The sequence below is a fragment of the Propithecus coquereli genome, unplaced genomic scaffold (assembly GCF_000956105.1).
Source record: "Propithecus coquereli isolate 6110/MARCELLA unplaced genomic scaffold, Pcoq_1.0 Scaffold821, whole genome shotgun sequence".
Taxonomy (NCBI): domain Eukaryota; kingdom Metazoa; phylum Chordata; class Mammalia; order Primates; family Indriidae; genus Propithecus; species Propithecus coquereli.
This window is the reverse complement of record NW_012154408.1, coordinates 290,347-312,462: the sequence shown is the minus strand read 5'-3', so window position 1 is coordinate 312,462 and position 22,116 is coordinate 290,347. Positions and strand designations below refer to the sequence as shown.

The 22,116-nt window shown below is 47.4% G+C and overlaps 1 protein-coding gene across 4 annotated transcripts in view; it reads left to right on the top strand.

The window, feature by feature from the left end:
• Positions 1–116: 116 nt before the first annotated feature.
• GAK (cyclin G associated kinase) overlaps positions 117–22,116 on the top strand; it is a 68,694-nt gene continuing 46,694 nt past the window's right edge. For 2 of the 4 annotated variants that reach the window (XM_012663677.1, XM_012663676.1), the window contains exons 1-6: positions 117–420; positions 9,747–9,808; positions 10,710–10,769; positions 11,630–11,744; positions 15,838–15,980; positions 20,925–21,050. In XM_012663677.1, coding sequence (XP_012519131.1) covers positions 276–420; positions 9,747–9,808; positions 10,710–10,769; positions 11,630–11,744; positions 15,838–15,980; positions 20,925–21,050 — 651 coding nt within the window. In that variant the 5' untranslated portion in view covers positions 117–275. Of the gene's footprint in view, positions 421–3,680; positions 3,886–9,746; positions 9,809–10,709; positions 10,770–11,629; positions 11,745–15,837; positions 15,981–20,924; positions 21,051–22,116 lie in introns of those variants that run through there. The other 2 variants (XM_012663679.1, XM_012663680.1) reach the window with 2 other exon arrangements.

Genomic DNA, 22,116 nt, shown 5'->3' with positions numbered 1-22,116 from the left:
CCGGACGTTGGTCACCAGACCGGCGCTGCTGCGCACGCGCGCGCGCTGTTGCGTCAGCACCTCTGCGCCTGCGCGTCCAGCAGGCGTGGCGGAAATGAGGCGCCGGCGCTTTTCCGGCCTCGGCCGGACGCGAGGCGTCTTTCAGTGTGCGTACGTCACGGCGCCGGGGCGGAAGATGGAAGAGCTACGGGCGGGCGGTTGTTAAGCAGACCCCGACGGAGCGCGACCCGTAGCTGGCCACCCCGGCTGCCGGGGGACACTGTGCGGCAGCCGCCATGTCGTTGTTGCAGTCGGCGCTCGACTTCCTGGCGGGCCCAGGCTCCCTGGGCAGTGCTGCCGGCCGCGACCAGAGTGACTTCGTGGGGCAGACGGTGGAACTGGGCGAGCTGCGGCTGCGGGTGCGGCGGGTCCTGGCCGAGGGTAGGCCGGGTTCAGCGGTGCGGTCCGGCCGCGGGGGGCATGGTTTGCTCAGGGTGTGGGGCCCGGGTCAGGGCTGCCTCCAGGGAGCGTCACTGCCGAGGGCATAGGTCAGGGACGGGGAGAGGGTTACTTCGAGGGGGGGCGTGGGTCAGGGCTGGGCCTGGGGAGGGTCACCGCCTGGGGCATGGGTAAGGGCCTGTCAGAGGTGATTGCTGAGGGCGAGGCTGGGTCTGGTTTGGATACTTCCTTGCTGGAGGAGTAAGGTCAGGCTGGGGTGAGGTGGTCATAGGAGGAGGCCTGGAGCTGGAGGGACCTCCCCAGGTTGGGAGAGAGGAGGGTGGCAGGCAGGGAGCTTGGGTGAGGGGCCACAGTGGAGGCTGAGGGAGGGGTGCCCAGAATGCTGAATGCTGGACTCAGAAGGTGAGCAGTACAGTTGGGTGGGTGTAAGCCGTGGCTCTTTCCTATACATCTAGGGCTATTGTGCAGGAGTGGAACATGACTGGACTTTTGGAAAAAGGTCAAGACTGGCTCTCCAGAATTGTAAGAATGTTCAAAGTTGGTGGTTGCACACATTGTTGAGGGTAGTTGCAGTCGTATGCTACCCGGGTGTGGGTGGAGGATAGGCAGTGCTGTGTCCAGTAATCCTGGGTTCCTCCTCTTACAACCTGAGTGTTTTCCTTACCGGTGGACATCTATTTGTGATTCCATGTAAGTTACAGGAAGCAGAGACAATAGTCCTGACTTATATAGAACATACGTGGTGGACAGGTCAGTATTAAGTATTTCCAAGTCAGTCTTTAGTCAGTATTGTTTCTGCGTGCCATTTTTATCTTTCTGAGTGACCGCTCCCTTCATCACTCAGAATTGATCATCAATGTCAGTGAGGTTTTATTGTCTCTTGTGAATGTAACTTACATTTTGTCCAGTGGTGCCCAGGGTTGTGTCATGTTTCACTAGCTGTCAAGTTTTTTGGCTAAACACAGTTGACTTTGGTGCTGGAGCTGAAACATGCTGTGGCATTGGCATGGGGAGAGGGAGTGAAGCAACAAGAAAGACCAGACACTTACCAGGTCTGTGGTAGCTCTGGGGCTGGAGGGTCATCCTGTCAAGGTGGCTACCCCTGCCACCATTTGCATTTGTACTCAATTTGAAGCAGGAAACTGGCTCAAATTCCTGATGTCTTTATTCTAGAAGGCCTGGGGGGACATTCTGGCTGTAGTGTTATCATTCACTTTGTCTCCACTCTGGTCGGAAACAGATTTTGGGTGTGATTTGGTGAGAAATCCCCAGGCTCCTCTCCTTTCAGAAGTGGGGGCTAGTACCTCTACTAAGCAAGTGTGGTATTCTCTCACATCTGTTAGAACGAGGAGAGTTCCTCCAGATCAGTTTTTTTGTTCTGAAAATACCAGGCAGTTGCCTTCCTTCATTAAGAAATTTATAGTGGACAGGACCTGGTTTCTGCCATGTCTAGAACATTCTATGAATAAGACACATGCTCAAATGGCTGAGCAACAAGGCAGTATAGGGATAGATGCTTGGGTGCAGTACAGGTAGTGCAGCCTCTGGGAGGGGGCCAGGCAGAAGATAGCATGCCGCAGGGTGGGAAGGATGGAGAATGCACCCTGCCTGGTGCAGGGTCAGGGTCAGGGCCCAGGAGAGGAATCGCAGATGGGAAGTGGTCCGGATTGGCAGGAAAGGAAAGTTCTCATAAAGAAGGAAGCTTACACAGGTCGCTTCACACCCAGGATGAAGAACAAGGAAATGTGGGCAGTGGCTGTGGTTGTGCAAAAGAACTTGTTTCGCTTTGCTATCTAGACGGATCAGGAGATAAAAATAACCAATGCAATTATGAGCTGTAGATTTCCTCCTTTTAAACTTAAGAGGTGGCTTGCAGCCTTTAAAGTATTTTTAAAGCCTCTTTCTGAACTGAAACAGGCAAGAAACCCATAAAATACTTAAGTATTTTATATAAACATACTTAAGTAAGTTTTGTCTGGACAGCAGCCTTAGGCCATACACTATGGAAATTCAAGCTGTCTTGTATAAATATGGGGAAGGCCCATAATCTGAAACCCGTGGGTACAGATGTTCACAGTTTCAGAAATTTTCAGGTTTTGGAAAGATAACGCAATGTATATCCTGTATGTCATGGAATACTACTCCCAGAGGATTTGGGATAGCATTGTGTAATCGACTACATTAATGTGTCTGTAATTAAAGGAATAAATATCCTCACTGCGGCATAATTAAAGTGTGTAATTAGCCCCATATTAGTTCCTGTCAGATTTTATCCCAGATGAGTTTATGATAGATCAGGTTTTGCTGTCAAATAAGTTAGGAAAAAATGGTTTTCATAGTTTTTAGAAATTTGGACTTGTAGTATGAAATGGGTTGTTGACGCCAGACAGCTTTCTAATATTTTCAAAATTTGTTCTCAGTCTCTTTTTTTTTTTTTGACAGAATCTCTCTCTGTCGCCTGGGCTAGAGTGCCATGGTGTCAGCCTAGCTCACAGCAACGTCAAACTCCTGGGCTCAAGCGATCCTTCTGCCTTAGCCTCTTGAGTAGCTGGGACTACAGGCAGGCGCCACCATGCCCGGCTAATTTTTTCTATTTTAGTAGAGATGGGATCTTGCTCTTGCTCTTGCTCAGTCTGGTCTTGAACTCCTTAGCTCAAGTGATCCTTCGCCTCGGTCTCCCAGAGTGCTAGGATTACAGTTGTGAGCCACCACGTCTGGCCTCTTTTTTTTTTTTTTTAAAGCAAATTATTGGGCATACCAACAATGTTAGAGATGCCCAGTGCAAGTGTATTCTAGAATATATTCTTTGTGTTCTCTTGTTTTGGATTCTGCATTCTGTTGCTTCTGAAGTGGATCACTACTGCTGAGGCAGGTGTGTGCTTTACACTGGGCAGGTCCATCTGGTGTGGCCTACTTGCACTCTCTGTGGACTTACCTGCCAGTGTGATAAACCGAGGTAGAAAGTGAAAACACAGCTGTCACGTGGTTTAAGTATAAGTAGTCTCTTGGTTTTGGTTACAGGTTACATGTAATTTCAGCCAGTCGGCAGCTGTTTGCTTAGAGCCCTGTGTGGTGTGTGCACTGTTAGTGTGTGGGAGGACCTCCCGCCTGCATCCTGTGGTTCCCGCTCAAGAATCTGTGTTCATTGGGGGTCAGGCTGTGGCCTGAGAAGTGGGGAGGGTACAGCCCCCCTGAGCTCCCAGGGCCAGCTCTTCACCCATCTGCCTCCTAAACAGATGAAGGGGTCCTCCCTTCACTGTGGTAGAGTGTTCTGGACTGTGCGAGGGCACAGGGAATATTTGGTACTGACTGATGGTTTCAGAATTGTGTGGTGCTGTCTAGATTCTTGGTTGCAAGTTTCAGAAACCCACAGAGGTGAGTTCGATGGAAGGAAGAGGCCCCGTGTTGGGCTAGGATATCCTCTACAGCAGGGGTCCTCAACCTATGGTGAGTTGTGTAATTATTTCATTATATATTATAATGTAATAATAGAAATAAAGTGCACAATAAATGTAATGCGCTTGAATCATCCTGAAACCATCCCCCCTCCTCAGTCCTTGGAAAAATTGTCTTCCATGAAAATGGTCCCTGGTGCCAAAAAGGTTGGGGACCGCTGCTCTACTGGTATCAACAGAGTGCACTTTAGATTGATCTTAAAAGTGGACAGTTAGGTGGTCTAGCGTGCTGACATTGTAGCACATCCCTCTGACTGAGAGCCCTGCCCCTGAGGCTGGGTGGTATTCTCTCAGTACCTGTCCCCAAACCCAGAGACTGAGGTGCAGGGCTGTTCTCACCCAGGGAGGGATACTGAACAATGCTTTTCTCTTCTCCAGACGCCTTAGAGCACAGATAACCCAGGTCTTTGGGGCTTGGGCAGTTGGCTTGAGGTCATTAGGCCTGTGTGGCCCTGTTTTGTGCTAGCTTAATTGCCCCCCTCAGCTCTCCTCACACTACCCCCACCCCTTCACTTCCAGGTTGGCAGCTTGATCATCAGCCCTTTATCTGACTAATACCCAGTGCGAAATAATAACCACCACCACATTTGTGGGTTCTTAATATTTTGCTGGGCATAATCCCTAGTGCTTTATGTGGATTGTTTATTTTATTTTTTGTTTTTTTCAGACAGAATCTCGCTATGTTGCCCGGGCTAGAGTGCTGTTGCATCAGCCTAGCTCACAGCAACCTCAGACTCCTGTGTTCAAGTGATTCTCTTGCGTGAGCCTCTCAAGTAGCTGGGACTACAGGCATACACCACCACACCCGGCTAATTTTTACTATTTTCGGAAGAGATGTGGTGTCCCACTTGCTCAGGCTGGTCTTGAATGCCTGAGCTCAAGTGATCCTCCTGCCTTGGCCTTCCAGAGAGCTAGGTTTACAGGCGTGAGCCACCTTTCCCAGCCTATGTGGATTGTTTAATCCTGATGATAACCCTAAAAGTGGATACTATAATTATTCCCATTTTACAGATGAGAAAACTGAGGTTTGGAGGGGTTAGTAGCTTGCCAAAGCCACCAGTCAGTGAGTGGTAGAGTGGGGCTGGGAGCCATGGGAAGGCCAGCAGTGGCTCCTTAGTGTCCTTAGGGCATAGATCTGCATCCCCGCCAGGGCCAAGGTGATCTATGCATTATGTCCTCGGGGGAGATGTCTGGAGTATAAAGGTAACAGTCAAGTTGCAGCATGCTTGTTTACTGTGCTCATTTATTTAAAAAAGGAGAAAAGCCCTGCAAGGTTAGTTAGCACCATGGGGGAGATGGGGAGCCGCTTGCAACTGTGTCTGGGAGGCCGTCTGGGGAGTCTGGGTTGGAGCTGAGTGGTTATTTATATTATATATTGCTCTTAAGATCCTACAGGGCCACTGCCCCTTCATGCTCTGTGCTGCAGCTGGACCTTTGCAGCATGTGTTAGTTACTTCTGTAGTTTCTGTCTGTTGACATACAGGGAGATCACCATCGGGGAGAAGCCACTTTCCCTTCCTCTTGTGCTCAGCCCCCTCCTTTCCAGGGACTCCTGGTGTGTCACATGCTGTCTGCATGGGATGTGGACCTGTGTCTTAGTCCGTTTGGGCTGCTATAACAAAATACCGTACACTGGGTAGCTTATAAACAACAGAAGTTTATTTTTCACAGTTCTGAAGGGCTGGAAGTCCAAGACCAAGGCATCAGCAGATTCAGTGTCCAGTGAGGGCCACTTTCCTGGTTCAGAGATGGTGCCTTCTCTGCCTTCTTGCTGTATTCTCCTCCCATGGTGGAGGAGGAACAAAACTGGGATAAAGAGTGGCTGAGATGAGTAGAGTGTCAGGGAAAGCCCCTCAAAAGTGGGGAGAGCAGGCAAACGTGAAGGGTCAGGGTGCCCCCTCTAGGCCTGCTGTTAGTGGAGAGGCCATGGACAGTAGTGGGCTTGGCATGTTTGAGGAAAAGCCAGGGGGGGAGGGAGACCAGGAGGACCTGTAGCCTTGCTGAGGACACACAGTGGTAAAGTCCTTATGATCATCTGCTTCTGTAATTGTATTGTCTGAAAATAAGAAAGTTTGAGTTCTTCCTTTCTTTTTCATGTTTAATATTTTATTTTTTAAATTGACGGATAAAATTGTATGTATGTATTATGTAGAATATGATGTTTTAAAGTGTACATACATCATGGAATGACTAAATCTAGCTAATTAACTTATACAGTACTTCACATAGTTACTGTTTTTGTGATGAGACCACTTAACATCCACTTGTAGCATTTTTCAAGCATATAATATATTGTTATTAACTATAGTTAACCATGTTGTACAAGAGATCCCTTATTCCTCCTAACTGAAATTTTGCATTCTTTTTTAGCTTTCCTTACTGATCTTTATGCCTTTTATTAATTTTTCTAGCTCTCTTGCATTGATTAGGTTTCCCAGTACAATGTTGTATAGCAGTGTTGAGAGCAGACATCTTGCCTTGTTCTTGATTTTAGAAAGAAAACACTATTAAGGCTCCTGTTAGATGTAGGATTTTGTAGTTGCCGTTTCTCAGATTGAAGAAGTTTGCTAGTTTGCTGAGAGGGACTTTTTATTATATTATTTTTTAAAAATCATGAATAGGTTTTGCATTTTGACATATGCTTTCTCGGTGCCTGTGGAGATGATTCAGTATTCCCTATTCTGTTAATCAGAACTACAGTGGTTCATTTTAAATGTTGAACCAACCTTGCATTCCTGGGATGAATCACACTTGGTCATGATGTGTTATTCTTAACTACGTTTTGCCAGAATCGATTTGCTAGTATTTTCCTGAGGATTTTTTGTTTCTATGCTAATGAGTGATATTGATCTATAGTTTGTCTTTATAGCCTTCTCTGGTTTTGGTTTCACTGACCGCAAAAAATGGGCTAGGAACTCTTTCCTCCTGCTCTGTTTACTGGTGATTTTTTATGAGATTGTTGTGATTTCTTCTTTAAATGTTTGATAGAACAGTGGAGCCATTTGTTTTCATTTTCTATTTCATGGGTTTCCATTGATTTCTTTTCATCTGTATTTTCCCCACAGATTTATTTATTAATTTTTTTTAACAGCTCTGGTGAGGTAAAAATGAGATATACAAACTGCACATATTTAAAGTGTTTTGACATAGATATGCGCGCATACCATGTAGCTATCACTGTAATCAAGGCAGTGCACATATCCATGAGCTCCAGAATTCCCTCCTTCCCCTTTGTAATCTTTCCCTTCTGCTTCCCCTGCCCCCACACTCCAGGCAACAACTGATCTGCTGTCCATTATTATAGATTAGTTTGCATTTTGTAGAGTTTTCTATAAATGAAATCATACATACATACTCTTTTTTTGCCTAGCTTTGTTACCCAACATAATTATTTTGAGAGTCATATATGTGTTGCATGTAACAATAGTTTCATCCTTTTTATTGCTGAGTGGTATTCCATTGTATGGATAATTTTTTTATTCATTCACGCGTTAGTGGACATTTGGGTTGTTTCCAGTTTTAGGCTATTACAGATGAGGCTACTGTGAACAGTCATGTGCAAGTCTTTCTATGGATGTGTGCCTTCATTTTGGGGGATAAATATTTTGCAGTGTAACCTGAGGGCTGTATAGTTGATGTATGTTTAACTTTTTAAGAAATTGCCAAAATGTTTTCCAAAGTGGTTGTACCATTTTACATTTCCAAAAGCAGTATATAAGTATTCCACTTCCTCTACATCCTAATCAACAGTAGATATGGTCAGTTTTTAAAATTTTAGACATTCTAGGCCGGGCACGGTGGCTCACGCCTGTAATCCTAGCACTCTGGGAGGCCGAGGTGGGCGGATTGTTTGAGCTCGGAAGTTCAAAACCAGCCTGAGCAAGAGCGAGACCCTGTCTCTACTAAAAATAGAAAGAAATTAATCGGACAACTAAAAATATATAGAAAAAATTAGCCGGGCATGGTGGCGCATGCCTGTGGTCCCGGCTACTGGTGTGGCTGAGGCAGTGGGATTGCTTGAGCCCAGGAGTGTGAGGTTGCTGTGAGCTAGGATGACACCACGGCACTCACTCTAGCCTGGGCAAGAGAGTGAGACTCTGTCTCAAAAAAAAAAATTTTTAGACATTCTAATAGGTGTTTAGTAGTGTCTTTGTGGTTTAAGTTTTGCATTTCCCTAGTGGGTAATGCTGGAACGTGTTACGTGCTTACTTGCCTCCAGTATATCTTTGGCGATGTGTCTATTTATCTTTTGTGTGTTAAAAATTTTATCATGGAATTTTGGCTTTTCTTTCTATTTTTTGGATAGAAGTCCTTTATTAGGTATGTGATTTGCAAAACCTAGTTGGTGGCTTGTTTGTTTATCCTCTGTCCAGTGTATTTCAAAAAGCAGAAATGTTTTATCTGATGAAGTCCTTTTATCATTTGTGCTTATATCTAAGAAATCTTCACCTAACCCAGGGTATGTAGAGACAATTGGTTTTTATATATTGTTCTTAATATTTTACAACCTTCCTAAACTCACATATTAGTTATTGCAGTAGCTTTTCTTTTGTAGATTTCTTAGATTTTCTACACAGATAATCATGCCATCTACAAACAAAAATATTTTTATTTCTTCCTTTTCAAGCTGGAAGTCTTTTATTTTTCTTTTTTTAAAAATTTATATATATATATATATATATATATATTTTTTTTTTTTTTTTTTTTTTTTTTTGAGACAGAGTCTTGCTCTGTGGCCTGGGCTAGAATGCCATGGCATTAGCCTAGCTCAGAGCAACCTCAAACTCCTGAGCTCAAGCAATCCTCCTGCCTTAGCCTCCCAAGTAGCTGGGACTATAGGCGGGCGCCACCAGGCTAATTTTTCTATTTTTAGTGGAGATAGGGATTTCACTCTGGCTCAGGCTGATCTTGAACTCCTGAGCTCAAGCAGTCCTCCTGCCTCGGCCTCCCAGAGTGCTAGGATTACAGGTGTGAACCACTGTACCTGGCCTATTTCTTTTTCTTGCTGGATTGCACTGGCTAGAACTTCCCCTGCAATAGTGAATGTCAGTGGCTAGCACAAATATCCTTGCCTTGTTCCTGATTCTAGAGGGATACGTTTGATTTTTTACCATTAAGTATAATGTTGTTGTTGGTCATTCATAGATAAAGCAGCAACGTTATACTTAATGGTATAATGAAGAATTTTATTTTTATTCTTAGTTTGCTGAGAGTTTTAAATTTTATGATGTGATTTTTCTACTGTAGGAAGCTTTAAAAAAAACTAAGCAAATTCAACCTAAAAATAATTAAACTGATTTTCAAATGTTAAGCCAATTCTGCTTGGTCATGGCGTATTATCCTTTTTATATATTGTTGGGTTTGATTTGCCAATACCTTGTTTTATTTTATTAGAATTATGATTTGTTAAAAATTCTTTGGTCTATATTCATGAGTGACATTAATCTGTACTTTTCTTTTTAATGTCTTTTGAGGGCATTAGGGCAGTGAGGTCTAATTTTTCCTCTATCAATTGTTAGCTCTCTCTTTTTTTTTTTTGGATCAATCTATCTAGAATATCAGTTTCATTTATTTGTTTTCAGAGAACGCTTTTGGTTTTGTTGATTTTATCCATTTTTTCGCCTTTCATTAATCTCTGTTGCCAGGTTCATTTCCTTCTTCTCTCTCAAGCAGAACATGTAAAATGCAGTGGTAAATAAATTGGGGCCGTTATTTTTTCTGGAAAACAAATTGCTGGCCACAGCCACAAGTCCAGTTTGTATTTTATTGAGTAAAGGTGTGTTTTTTTTTTTAGCTTAATATGTTAAATAAAAATCATTGCACTGAACTGATAAGTATTTTTTTAATTTCCAGGAGGGTTTGCGTTTGTATATGAAGCTCAAGATCTGGGAAGTGGCAGAGAATATGCATTAAAGGTAATAAAGGATGATTTAACATTTTTATTTGGGTTTTTGGTTTATTTTAAAGGAAATCTGTGAGTGACAATGTTTTCAGAGACTTATCCCTATTGTTAATATTTAGTTTGTTTTTTTTTTTACAGTTTGTATGTATTTGTCCTATTTGTTTCTTCTGATGGTGAAGCCGTCAGCAGTTTTAGATGCTGTGTCCTCAGAGCATGCCATTGAAGCTGTGGCCTCCAGCTTGGGGTTGAGGGCTCCATTGGGCCCAGCCTGCTTCACTCAGGGGTCTGGGCTGTCTTGGAGAGAGGAGTGAGGGTGATCTCACAGTCTGGTCATGGCATCTTGGCCTCCCTCTGCCAAAATAGGGTTCTACAAATATAAGGAGTTTAAGAGCCACGCATATAAAACATGTGTCCACAGCGTATCTGTATATAGGCGTTGTGGTGAGACGGGGGCAGAGGTTTTGTCTATAACACCTGTGTGCTGGGCCAAGTGGTTCTGTTTTTGTCCTGAACTGTGACAAGAGGCCCAGCTTGGACGGAGGGTACCCCAGGTGGCCCCACCTTCAAGAGTGAATTTGAGTGGGCCCGGTTTTGGCAGTCCACAGTGTATACCCATGTCCCTGCCAAGCATCTCCTCTCATTTTTCTTGTTTGTCTTATTTTTCTCTGGCCTGTTTGGAGGAAAAGCTCCTTTTTTGCTTTTTCTCATGTTCTTGGATCATAAAGCTCTTTCAAGGGTCTCTAACCTCCTGTCCAGTTTTTGCACAGGTCAAATGTTAAAGCAGGTAAACAGGTTAATCTCTCTTAAACACATTGCATTTGTTCTCTTCGATGTTTATGTTTGAGATAAGTCATTGTGTAAAGTGGAAAGGTGAACAATCTTTAATCTTTTTTGTGTGCTATTTCCTGATACAGCGGTTATTATCGAATGAAGAGGAAAAGAACAGAGCCATCATTCAAGAAGTTTGTTTTATGGTATCCTTTTCCCAGGAACCAAGAGCCAACACGATCACTTAGGGAGGCACAGGCCTGCATCACGCTGTGACTGCCAGCTCAGTGATGCTCTGTTTGATGTGGTAAAATGGCCTTTTGCTTTTATTGAACAATTTATAGTGCAAAGGAGGTTTTTTCCCCCTGTTCTTTATTCCCAGTTTAATATTAATATTAATAGTAAAAGATTCAAAAGTGTTGGGAATGGGGTTGTTGTTCCTACACATGAGGTCTTGATGCCCAGGGGATGGGCCAGTTAGCACAGGAGAGCTCCTGGCCCTGCCAACCCCTCTGAAGACCTGGCCGAGAGCTGTTATCAGCCGCTCCTGCTCACGTTGCCCAGGGCCCCTGCCCTGATGGAGGACTTGGGCCTTTCTTGCCCCTGCTGCCGCACGTCTTCTGTGAGTGTGGAGCCTTGCCCTCACTGCCATCATTCTGCTTCTCCTCTACAAGCTCTGTCCACTCTGAGAGCCTGCAGGCCACCTGAGCCAACGTTTGGGGGGACATGATGACTCCTCACAGCCTCCCTGCTGTGTAGCCCCACAAGGGCCCTCTGCCTGCTCCACCTGGTGCAGGATGGGTGCTGGTGTTGCTGCAGTCAGGTTTGTGTGGCCAGTGTGCCCGTCTGAGTCACCCCCGCCCTGCCACTACTCCTCCTGACTCCTTTGCCTTTCTCGTGATCCTCCACCTGCTCTCTCCCCCTTTCTGCTCTGGTGTGCTAAATTGTGAGGTGATTCAATTAGAATATTAGAACTTTAGTATCTGAATGGCATATACATTTATTTTTAAGTGCACAGAATTATGTATGTGGTTATGCACATTCTCCTTTAACAAGACACCTGCAGAAAAAGCTTTCCGGCCACCCCAATATTGTCCAGTTTTGTTCTGCAGCATCGATAGGAAAAGAAGAGTCGGACACAGGGCAGGCTGAGTTCCTCCTGCTCACAGAGCTCTGCAAAGGTAATATCCTGTAGAGGCTAAGTCATTGCTTTCTAACATGTTTAAACAATTGTACAATAGTCCCAGCATCTTCTCTCAGAATGATCTTAATGAAAAGAACTGGCTAGCTATCTAACAGGAGGTCTTTGAGAGGCATGCCACCTTCAGGGGGTCCTGGCACCGTCTCCCTCATTGGTCTGCAGGCTGCAACAGCACGGGTGGGAGCTGGGCCTTCACTGCGTAGGTGTTGAACAAGGAAGGTGCTGAGAGGAGGGGGACGGTCCCTGTGCTGAGAGGAGGAAGGGGGTTGTTCCTGTGCTGAGAGGAGGGGAGGGTCCCTGTGCTGAGGGGTGTTCCCTGTGCTAAGGGGTCCTGTGTTGGCCTAGACAGAAGGTAGAATGTTTGATGCACACTCCTACGTGGCGTTTGTGGACAACCCAGGTCAGTGCCCCTATCTGGCAGGGTCTCCTCTCTAGCGTGCCCAAGGCAGAGAGCTTGAGAGCTGGCTGCCTGCTGGCCACTGGGCCTGACCGAGATCGTCTGCCTGGAGGCCCCACCTAGTCCTTTCTGCCGGCCAGCCCAGCCCAGGCCCTGCTGGCAGTCCCCAGTGCATGTCCCTGCGGTTGTCCAGGTGTAGGTCCTGGGGATCAGGAAGTGCCATCAAGGGATGGAGGTGGCATTAATTCCTCGGATTGACACTTGTGTGGATGTTTTGTTTGTGTTCTCACTTCTTAAATTTTACACCTACAAAAAACTTGAAAGAAGCGTGGTGGACACCCATTTGCTGTTCACTACCTTCCTCAGATTGTAACATTTCCCACAGGTGCTTTCTCTCTCCATATGCTTGCTGAGCCATTTAAAAACAAGTCGCGGGCATCAATACCAGAAGCGCTTGTGTTACTATGTAGTCTGGGAACACGGGCATTTCCACTGTAACTGTAGTCTGTTTCACACCTAAGAAAATCCTTGTGATGTGAGGTGGTGTCACGTCCATGTTCAGATGTTTCTCCTTGTCCCTGAAATGGCTTTCATGACATCTTCCTGTTCCCACAGCAGGGCCATGTCAAGGTTCCTATGTTGCAGTTGCTTGTGATGTCTCCCGAGCCTCTTTGTTTTTCACTTTTTTCTCTGGGTGGCACTGGACTCCTTCAGTGGGGAAGGGTGTCTGGACCTGGGACCCAGGTGTTCCTGGGCCTTTCATAGAGCTGGGAAGATGCTAAAACTGCCGGTGGTACCGATTCATCCAGTTCAAGATGCCATGGGGTCTCCCACTTCATGGATGTTCATTATTATCATTTTTAATCACAAAAGGATACATGCTTGTTGAAAAAATACAAACAATACAAAGTGGTATAAATGCTTGTAAAATGGGATTTTATTATATATCTGTTCCTTTTTTAAAAAAAAATTATCGTATTAAGTGTCTTTCTATGCTAGTAAATTCATCTCATGCTGTCGTAGAGGCCGTGTAATTTCCTTAGTTTGATGCACCGTGAATAGCGTGGCCAGGCTCCTGTTCTTGACTCACAGGTTTTCTCTACCAGAGTGTTCTGGAACTACAGTGCGTCTGCTGGGTGAGCCTTGCACTCGTTGCGAGAGAGGTGCTGGGGCTGGCTGAGTCTGAGCATGTGTTTGGGATTCTGAGAGGCCCTCCCTCCCCGACACACTTGGGGCCACGTGGATCAAGGCTGCATGGGGCTTCCTGTCCATCCAGCCTGTTCTCTGATTGCTCGTGATGAGGCTGACATGTTCCTCAACTCCCTTGCTCATCATTAGGGATGTCAGAAAGCGTTTGCATGATGTATATTTTGGTTTTAGAAGGTTTGAGTGGAATCAGGGTGAGAATTGAAGCTACTCATCTGGCTCTTTCCCAAGGAGGAGTGATAAGGGAGTGGAGGAAACAGGGCGTAGAGCCCATGCCCAAGAACTGTCCCTGCTGGGGGCAGGGGCTCAAGCCTGCAGCCCAGCCCCACCTCTTGTGGTGGTGCTGTGTGTCCAAAGTTAGGGTTACCACGAGGTAAACGAACAACGCACGCACGAGCTGCGCAGGGGCACTGCCTGGGACTGCCTGTCTGGGAGCACGTGCGAGACTGGCCAGCCAGACACCGGGAGGCTGTGGGCAGCACAATTGTGCCAGCCAGGCTGGCCTGGTGTGGGAGCATTTGGGACCCCTGGGACATTGGAGGGATGAGAGGGCCCCTGTGTGGCAGCAGATGCAGGGCTTCTGAGATGTGCCGCAGACCCCTCCTGCTGGGCAGGTCTCCCAACACCCTCCAAGGGCTAGCTGCCTGTCCACAGCTATGCCACATGCAGAGTGTTTATTTTTTAAAAACTCCTTTACTTCTCACTGAGAATGAGCCACTGAACCTGGCCAGTTAACACCACCAACATTGACTCACTCCACCGGCTCTTCCTGGTCCCACACCTGAGAGTGTCGAGGTCAGTTGTGACTTCTGTTCTGGCTCCTGGGGTCTGGACCCCATCTCACCTGGGCCTGTCCGTCTCACCCTGAGCACCCCATTCCCCTGAGGGCCCCTCGTTCCTCCTCCCTAGGGCACCCCTATTAACTCCTCCTGAGAGCACACCTGTTCTTCTCAGGACCCCCTGTTCCTCTGTGTGTTGGGTGTGGCTGGGAGGCTGAGAGGTTCAGAGCAGCAGAGGTTGAGAGCCAGAGCAGGGCTTGGGGGGTGGGGAGGGGCCAGTCAGATACAGGTCTGGAGTCACGGGGGCACCAGGCGGAAACTCAGTGTTGAGCTGGGGGAGTCTGTGTGGGCTGTGCTCTGGGCACACAGGCAATAGGTGGGACCCAGCTCTGAGTGGTGGTGAGACCAGACCTGCTCACGTGCACGTTCCCTATGTCATCATGAAACTTGCAAAGGCAGTGAGGTTATGGGAGCAGTTAGAGCCTAGAGCAAACCATCCTCACTGAAGCATGTCCGTCGTGTGGCTGCATGCAAGCACTAGGAGTTCAGCGGCTCACCAGGAGAAGCCGACCCCAAGTCAGAGTCGATGGTTGCATTGTTCTAAACACTAGGGAGAAAGTGGGTTCAGGGATAAGGGGGTGCATGTTTAGAGTGGTAGAGATGGGAGGTGAGGGAGAGAGGCTGTCCCAGCTCAGGGAGTCCCAAGGCAGGGGCAGGAAGGGGCCAGTGTGGCTGGACGAGAGCTCAGGGAGACGAGGTCACTGAGGGTGTTGGCGTCAGCCTTGGCTCTGGTGTCAGATGGGTGGCTGGTTGTCGGGGACATGTAGCATGCCAAGCAGAGGGTTGTGGACTGGTCTGTGGGCTGAGAAGATGGAGCAGAGAATAGAGAGGCCCCAGGCACAACGCCACGCTTGGGGCAAGGCCAGGATAAGAATATGGTGGGACCAGGATGGGTTGGGTCTGAGTGTCAATGGGAGTATCAGGCCAGCTGGCACAAATGCTTGCATCTCCACTGGGTCCTCAGCTCTGTGCTTGGCAGAGCTGGCTGGCCTGACATCCCTAGTTCTCCTTGGGCTGAGGGTGCCTGGAAGGTCCCTGGACCAGCAGGATGGGGTCCTTGATTGTGTACCCGACATTGGTCACACACACAGCCTACACGTTCAGTGTCATATATATAACAGTTACTGAAACTTTATGTCAGAGGGTAAATCACCATTTTGTGAATATTTCATTAGAGAGATTTGAAAAATTTGTATATTTGCAGTCATTTCTCTTTGTAGCTACCGTTAGCAACATGTCTGATTCAGCTGTAAGCATTTGTAGCTGCTTCATCAGCAGCTCTTGTGGTTCCTTTGTGTAGCTGCAGCAGCAGTTCTTCTCTTTCTGGGCTCTGTAACTTGACTGCTTTGCTCACTGTGCTGTTCTGAGGCTGTTGCGTGCCCATCCCTGCCACTGGGTGGTGGTCCTACATTCAGGGCTGCAGTGAGCACCCTCATGGCTCAGCTGAAGAAAAGGCCCTGGAGCGGCACTCCGGGGTGGGCGGGCTGAGCATGCAGCCCGACCCTGGTCTCAGAAGAGGCAGCCTGTGTCCTGGCAGCCAAGGCAGCTACACCTGGAACCGTAGCCTGCTGGCCAGGGAGGGCACAACCTTGATAGCTCCATGGTGACGTGAATTTAATTGTCTCTTTTAGGGCAGCTGGTGGAATTTTTAAAGAAAAGTGAATCTAAAGGTCCTCTGTCGTGTGATACAGTTCTGAAGATATTTTATCAGACGTGCAGAGCAGTGCAGCACATGCACAAACAAAAGCCGCCCATCATTCATAGAGATCTCAAGGTACCAACTTCATTCAACACATGCTTGCTGGGATGCGTTTGTACCACTGGTCCAATATTAGGATGTCAGTGCGTGTTAGCAAGCAAGACTTTGTGATCATTTCGCCTGAGAAGTTTGGAAAGATGTGTGTAAGAGCTTCTTATGTTGGAAATGACTTTTCCAGAAACTTCCTCCTTTCGTGTCTGCCTGTCTGACGGAACTTTGCCGACACTGCGGGCCCGCTATGCTAGGAGCTGTCAGCTCCCAGAGGAGGGTGCCCTGGCCCCTGGCTGCCTCCTGGCTCTGCCTAGGGCTTCATCTCCGGCTCCTGGTCCCCACACTGGTGTGAGCTCACTGTGGTCTCCATCAGAATGTGGATGAGGGCACACACCTCTGGGTGTACCCTCTGAGGCCTCCTCGGCTCCTGCTCACTGAGTACCCCGTCCTTTGTGAGCACTGTATGCTGTGCCTGTGGCCCTTCGGGGTGGTTCTGGACACCTGCAGTGCTCCCTTGGTTCAGCCTCTTGGAACTGGGAGGAAGGCGGGTGCTCTTCAGCGGGACCCAAGCTGCCTGCTGTACGCCGGCCAGAGCTCTCTTGCTCCTCCTGTGCCCGGTGCTGCATTTCCTGTTTAGGGGCAGGCCCATCACGCTGGGCTTCTTAGTCTGACGCTTCTCTGAGGGGTGGTGTTCGGAAGCTTTTATGACGTTGTCTGCGTGTAAGGGCTGCTCTGCCTGTCCCACTTTGCAGCGCCCTGGCTGTGGCTGTGCCCATGGAGTCGAGCCTGCTGCCAGTGTCACGGATACGTCCCATGGGGCCATCCTGGGGGGAGTAGTGCTGTATCACATACTGAGATTCTGCCTTTTCCTGATTATTAGTGAAGTTGAGTGTTGTGTTTGATCATTAGTGTCTTATTCTTCAGTTAACTTCCTTTTTGTTTTTTGCCTTTTCTTTTCTTTTTTCTATCGGCTTGTGTGTTTGATTTGTCGGCACTCCTTGTATATTCTATAATCCTTTTTAAGTTATATGTGCTGCAGATATCTTCTCCTGGTTTGTGGCCTAGTTTTTACTCCCCCATCCCCCTGTTGTATCTTTTAACAAAACCAAAGGCTTGTGAGAATTACCCAGTTACTGTGTACACATCTCTGGGAAATCAGGACATTTCTTTTGCAACCCTAATACCCCCAGCAAAGTGAGAATAATCTAAGTCCTCTCTTGCTTGTCTGTCCCGAACTTTGCCTCATTCCCCAAGCATGGTCTCCCTCAGACCTCGTCAGCCTGGAATAGCCTGTGGAAGCCCTGCGTTGGCGTCAGTTCCCCTGTGCCCCTTGGCAGAGGGGCAACCGGCTGTGAGGTCCCCACCCCCACAGTGTCTCTTGGAGAATAGGAGCTGCCTTTCAGACCCTGCTGCTTGGTAACCCCTCACCCTGGCTTTCCTGGGTCAGGGGTTTCATCCACTTGGAATTGACTTTGTGTGATGTGAGGTGGGGTGTCCCTTTCTCCACCCAGACACCCACCTGGCCCCACACCCAGAGCCGTCCACTGCTATTTGCCCCCAAGGCTGCCTGGGTGACCCAGGGGACAATATAAGTTGCAGCTTAGGCCTCGACACCCTGTGCCCTTGAGTGAGTGTCTCGGGGCCCTTGTGGCCATGGTTCTGTGTTTCCTCCTTAGGCTCATTCCACCCCCCACCCCTGGGGCCAAAGCTCGGGAAGGCAGTTTTCCTTTGTGTTCTCTGGTTAGGGGTAGGTTTCTTCCACTTTGCCTTTCACTGGGAATCTTACCTTACAAGGAAGGCATCTTCATTTAGATTTTTGAACTGTGGGTGAGTGTGACCTTTTCCAGTTGTGCCCCGAACTTGGAGAGGCCTACAAAGCCAGAGTTTAAGGGTGACTTATTGGATAGATGCCCTGTTGCTGAAGTCTTTGAGGCCGGGACCCCTCCGTTGACCATGCCCCTTCATGGGTGGCCACGAACGCCACTGTCTTGCCTGCTCCTGGGTGATGTCAGGACCCTTTTGCCCTCATTCCTTCCCCTCCCTTACTCCTTCTCCTTCCTTTCTTCTATATTTTCCTTTTTTTGTTTTTTAACCATTCTATCCAACACTCCAAGTGACTTTCAACAGAAGGTTTTTTGAGGTTCCAAGGCTGCCTGGTTTCCAGAAACTGATGTGCTGAGGCCTCGTTCTGACATGGAGAAGTGAGGGCTTGGTGGGGGCCATTGCTGCAGCTCCAGGCGGTGGTGATTCTACAGATGAAAGGTAGATCTTCCTTAGTAGACTCTGAGCGGTGGATTTTCTTATGGCATCAAGACCTGTCTGGTTTATGTTTTTATTTTTTGGGAACAGGGTCTCACTCTACTGCCCAGGCTAGAGTACAGCGGCATCATCATAGCTCACAGCAACCTCAAACTCCTGAGCTCAGGGATCCTCCTGCCTCAGCCTCCCAAGTAGCTGGGACTTTAGGCACGCGCTACCATGCCCGGCTAATTTTTCTGTTTTTTTGGTAGAGTCAGGGTCTTGCTTTTGCTCAGGCTGTCTCAAACTCCTGACCTCAAGTGACACTCCTGCCTTGGCACTCCCAGAGTGCTAGGATTACAGGTGTGAGCCACTGCGCCCGGACATATGTATGTATTTTAAGGAAAGTAAAAAACAAAAAGGATGAAATCAGTAAAGAATCGGTATTTGTGAGCTTGGCCTCAGTTTGACATTGCTTGTCTTCCCAGTGGAAAGTGCCCCTCGACACTCCAGTGGTGAGTCGACAGAAACCTTGGCAGCTGGGGCCCTGCCTCCCACACGAGGTGGCACTTCCCTCACTTTTAGTAATTATGTTCTTTATTTATTGCTGTGAGCTCTGCACCCTTCAGTGTAATCTACTCTTCCTACTTTGGGGCGTGATGTGAATGGAAACATGCGTCACACATCCCTTTGTGTCTGGCTTCTTTTGCTCAGCATTATGATCCTAAGTCACGCGTCTTGCGTGTGGCCCATACTTCCCAGAGTGTCCGTTGTGGGAATGCACCTCACTGTGTTCATCTGTTTTGCTGTGGTGGTGTGTGCATCCATGCTACTTCCCTGGTTTATGGTGACCCTGTGGACAGCCTTGTCCAGCATGCTGGTGCATGGAGCAGGTGTCCTGGGCTGGATGGTGCGTGTGCATCACCAGCTCGACCTCGGCACTACAGACTCTTCACCCTCAGCAGGTCTTGTGGGTGCATGTGGATTTAGTTTGCATTTTCCTTTTGTTAATCAAGTTGACCATCTTTTTATGTGTTTATTGCAATTTGGGTTTCGTCTTTGGAGAAGTACTTGTTAAAGTGTTTTGACTATTTTTCTCTTCAGTTGCCTTTTCTTACTGATTTTTAGCTCTGTGCTGGTTATATGTGGCCAACATTTTCTCTTCTGTGGCTGGTACGTTTACTTTCTTAGTATCCTTTGATGACAATGTTCTTTGTTTCAGGCTGGGACATTCTACTATTCATTGCATCATGTTTGTGCTGTCTGTGTCTGTTGAAGAAGTTGTTAGCTTTTATAGATCAGAAGCCCATGTTGTCTTCTGAAAGATTTGTGGGTTGTTTTTTTTTTTTTAGAGGAAGGGTACTTGCTCTGTTGCCCAGGCTGGAGTACAGTGGTGTGATCATACCTTACTGTAACTTCGAACTCCTGGGCTCAAGTGACCCTCCCACCTTAGCCTCCCAAAGTGCCAGGATTAAAGGTGTGAGCCGCTGCACCCAGCCTGTGGCTTTGCTGCCCTTTCACAGTCTGGCATCTGGGGCTCTGTCTTGGTGGCACTTGCTGGGTTCTTCCATTGGGCCTGAGCTCCTTTGTCTTGTTACCAGAGCTTCATAATCAGGCTTAAAAGTGGTTTTCCAAGATTGTTGTGGCCCTTTTGAGCTCTTTGTGTTAATTTTTGAATTAGTTTGTTAAGTTCCTCCCAAAAAGCTTTTCGGAGTTTTGTTGCCATGACTCACCCTGGAGCAGGGGTTGACGGCTTTTTTTCTGTAAAGGGCTAGAGTTAAAGTTTTGACTTTGCAGACCACACAGTCTCTGCTGAGGCCCTCAGTTCTGTAGGAGCACAGAAGTGGGCTTGGCAGCATGAGGATGGGTAGGCGTGGCCATGTGCCAGTAGAGCTTCCTTTATGGTCTGGCATCACAATTCGATATTACTGTCATGTGTCATGAACTATTAGTCTTTTGGGTTTTCCCCCCACTACTCATTTAAAAATGTAAAAACCATTCCTAGCTCTGGGCTGCCCTCATTGTACCTTTCCTCTTAGGAGCATGGTGGAGCTCCCTGTTTATTTTGGATTTAAAATTTTATCTCAGTTACTTTTATAGTTGTCTGCATAGGAAGTCTTCTGTCCATTTTTTGTGAGATTTATTCCTAGGCTTGTGATACAATTAATGTAGTTATAAATGGCATATTAATTTTCTTGTCTTCTGAGTTTTCTAAAGGCTTTCATTGTGTGTCCAACATTATTAATTGGGATTATCTTTATTTATGGTTGATTTTTAGCTTTCTTCCCTTTATTTTTCTGAATTATGCATTTTAAAATGTACATGTGTTGATTTTGATCAGAAAGAATTTAAGACATTGCATCTCCTCTTTGAGGAAGGCCCCTTTCCTGACCTGTGTGAAATCCCCAGCAGCCTCAGGGCCTGCCTCTCAGGCAGGCCCCCACTCTAAAGCCCCTCCACACCCTTGCCTGGTAGGGTGTGGAGCTGGTCCTGCGCGCGCGCGCGCATACACACATACACACACACACACACTCCACACTTAACGTGCTGCAGGGCTGTTCTGAGTCCTCAGGGTGGTCTTGGCAGCTCATTGGCCCTGGCCTTGAAGTAGAGGGGCGAGGGGCTGTCTGGGCTAAGGCGCTGGTCCTGTCTAATGTCCTGTTTGTTTTTCCTGAAATCCAGGCTCTGTCTGCACCATGTTCATAAGGACTGTCTTCTGGAATTTTGTAGGTTGAAAACTTGTTGCTTAGTAACCAAGGGACCATCAAGCTGTGTGACTTTGGCAGTGCCACGACCATCTCGCATTACCCCGACTACAGCTGGAGCGCCCAGAAGCGAGCCATGGTGGAGGAAGAGGTGAGGGGAGCAGTGGGGCCTCTGTGCATGGATGTCACCCTCCACCATGTCCCTTTCTCCCTGGGCTCTCTCTAGCCCACTGGGAGTCTGCGCCAGTGTGCAGTGTGTCCCTGTAAGCCAAGACCTGAGTGGGCACCACCACGCCAGAGTCCAGCGGGCTGGTCTTGCTCCAGACTGCCTGTGGGGCTGGTTGTGGGTACAGAGACAAGTCAGATGGAAGATTGCACTTGAGCTCATCCTCCTCCCAGATCTGGCTCTGAATGTCTTATGGCCATTTTTTTCTTGGATTTTTTTTATCATGGTAAAATGTAACAAAATTTATTATTGTAACCTTTTGTTAGTATGCATTCTGGTGGCGTTCACATTCACAGTGTTGAGCAACCATCACCACTGCCCATTCTGGAACTTTTTTATCCTTCCAAATATTGCTATTTTTAAAAAAATTATTTAGAAATATATCTTCATGGGAGACATGGCAGCTCCATCCAGGAGACCGCTGCATAACTCAGGACAGTGTGGGTGGGGCCCAAGTGTGACCTGGAGGGAGAAACCCAGATAGAAGGGTGCGAAACTGTCAGAGTGTCCCTTGGGCTACCTTCTCGGTGAGAGCCGAGACCCAGCCAGCAGTATCTGCACGCAGCAGCAATCTCAAGGTCACCACCTGTGTCACTAAGAAAACAAACCCAAGCACAAGTTCAGGGTTTCTTTATATTAGGTCATTAAATATGCAATGTCCGATTTTGAATCAAAAGTTTATTATATCTCAAACAAGAAGTGGTACAATTAATCAAAGTATGCGCCGAAACTGTTGACACAGTTTTGCCTTCTTAACAGTAGCTTGCTTATGCCGACAGCAGAGAAGCCTGGAGAGCAAGTGGCGATGAAATCATGAAAGGCGTTTTCCAGAGCTTATTGAGAACTGAGTATTTTTCCTTGCAGGAAGTGGTCCAGAGCCTGGAAGAAGGGGTAGTCAGTTGGTGCAAGGTCTGGTGAATACGGTAGATGACAGAGAGTTTCTAAGTCCAGCCTCTGTAGTTTGAGCAGCGTTGTTTGTTGGACATGTAGT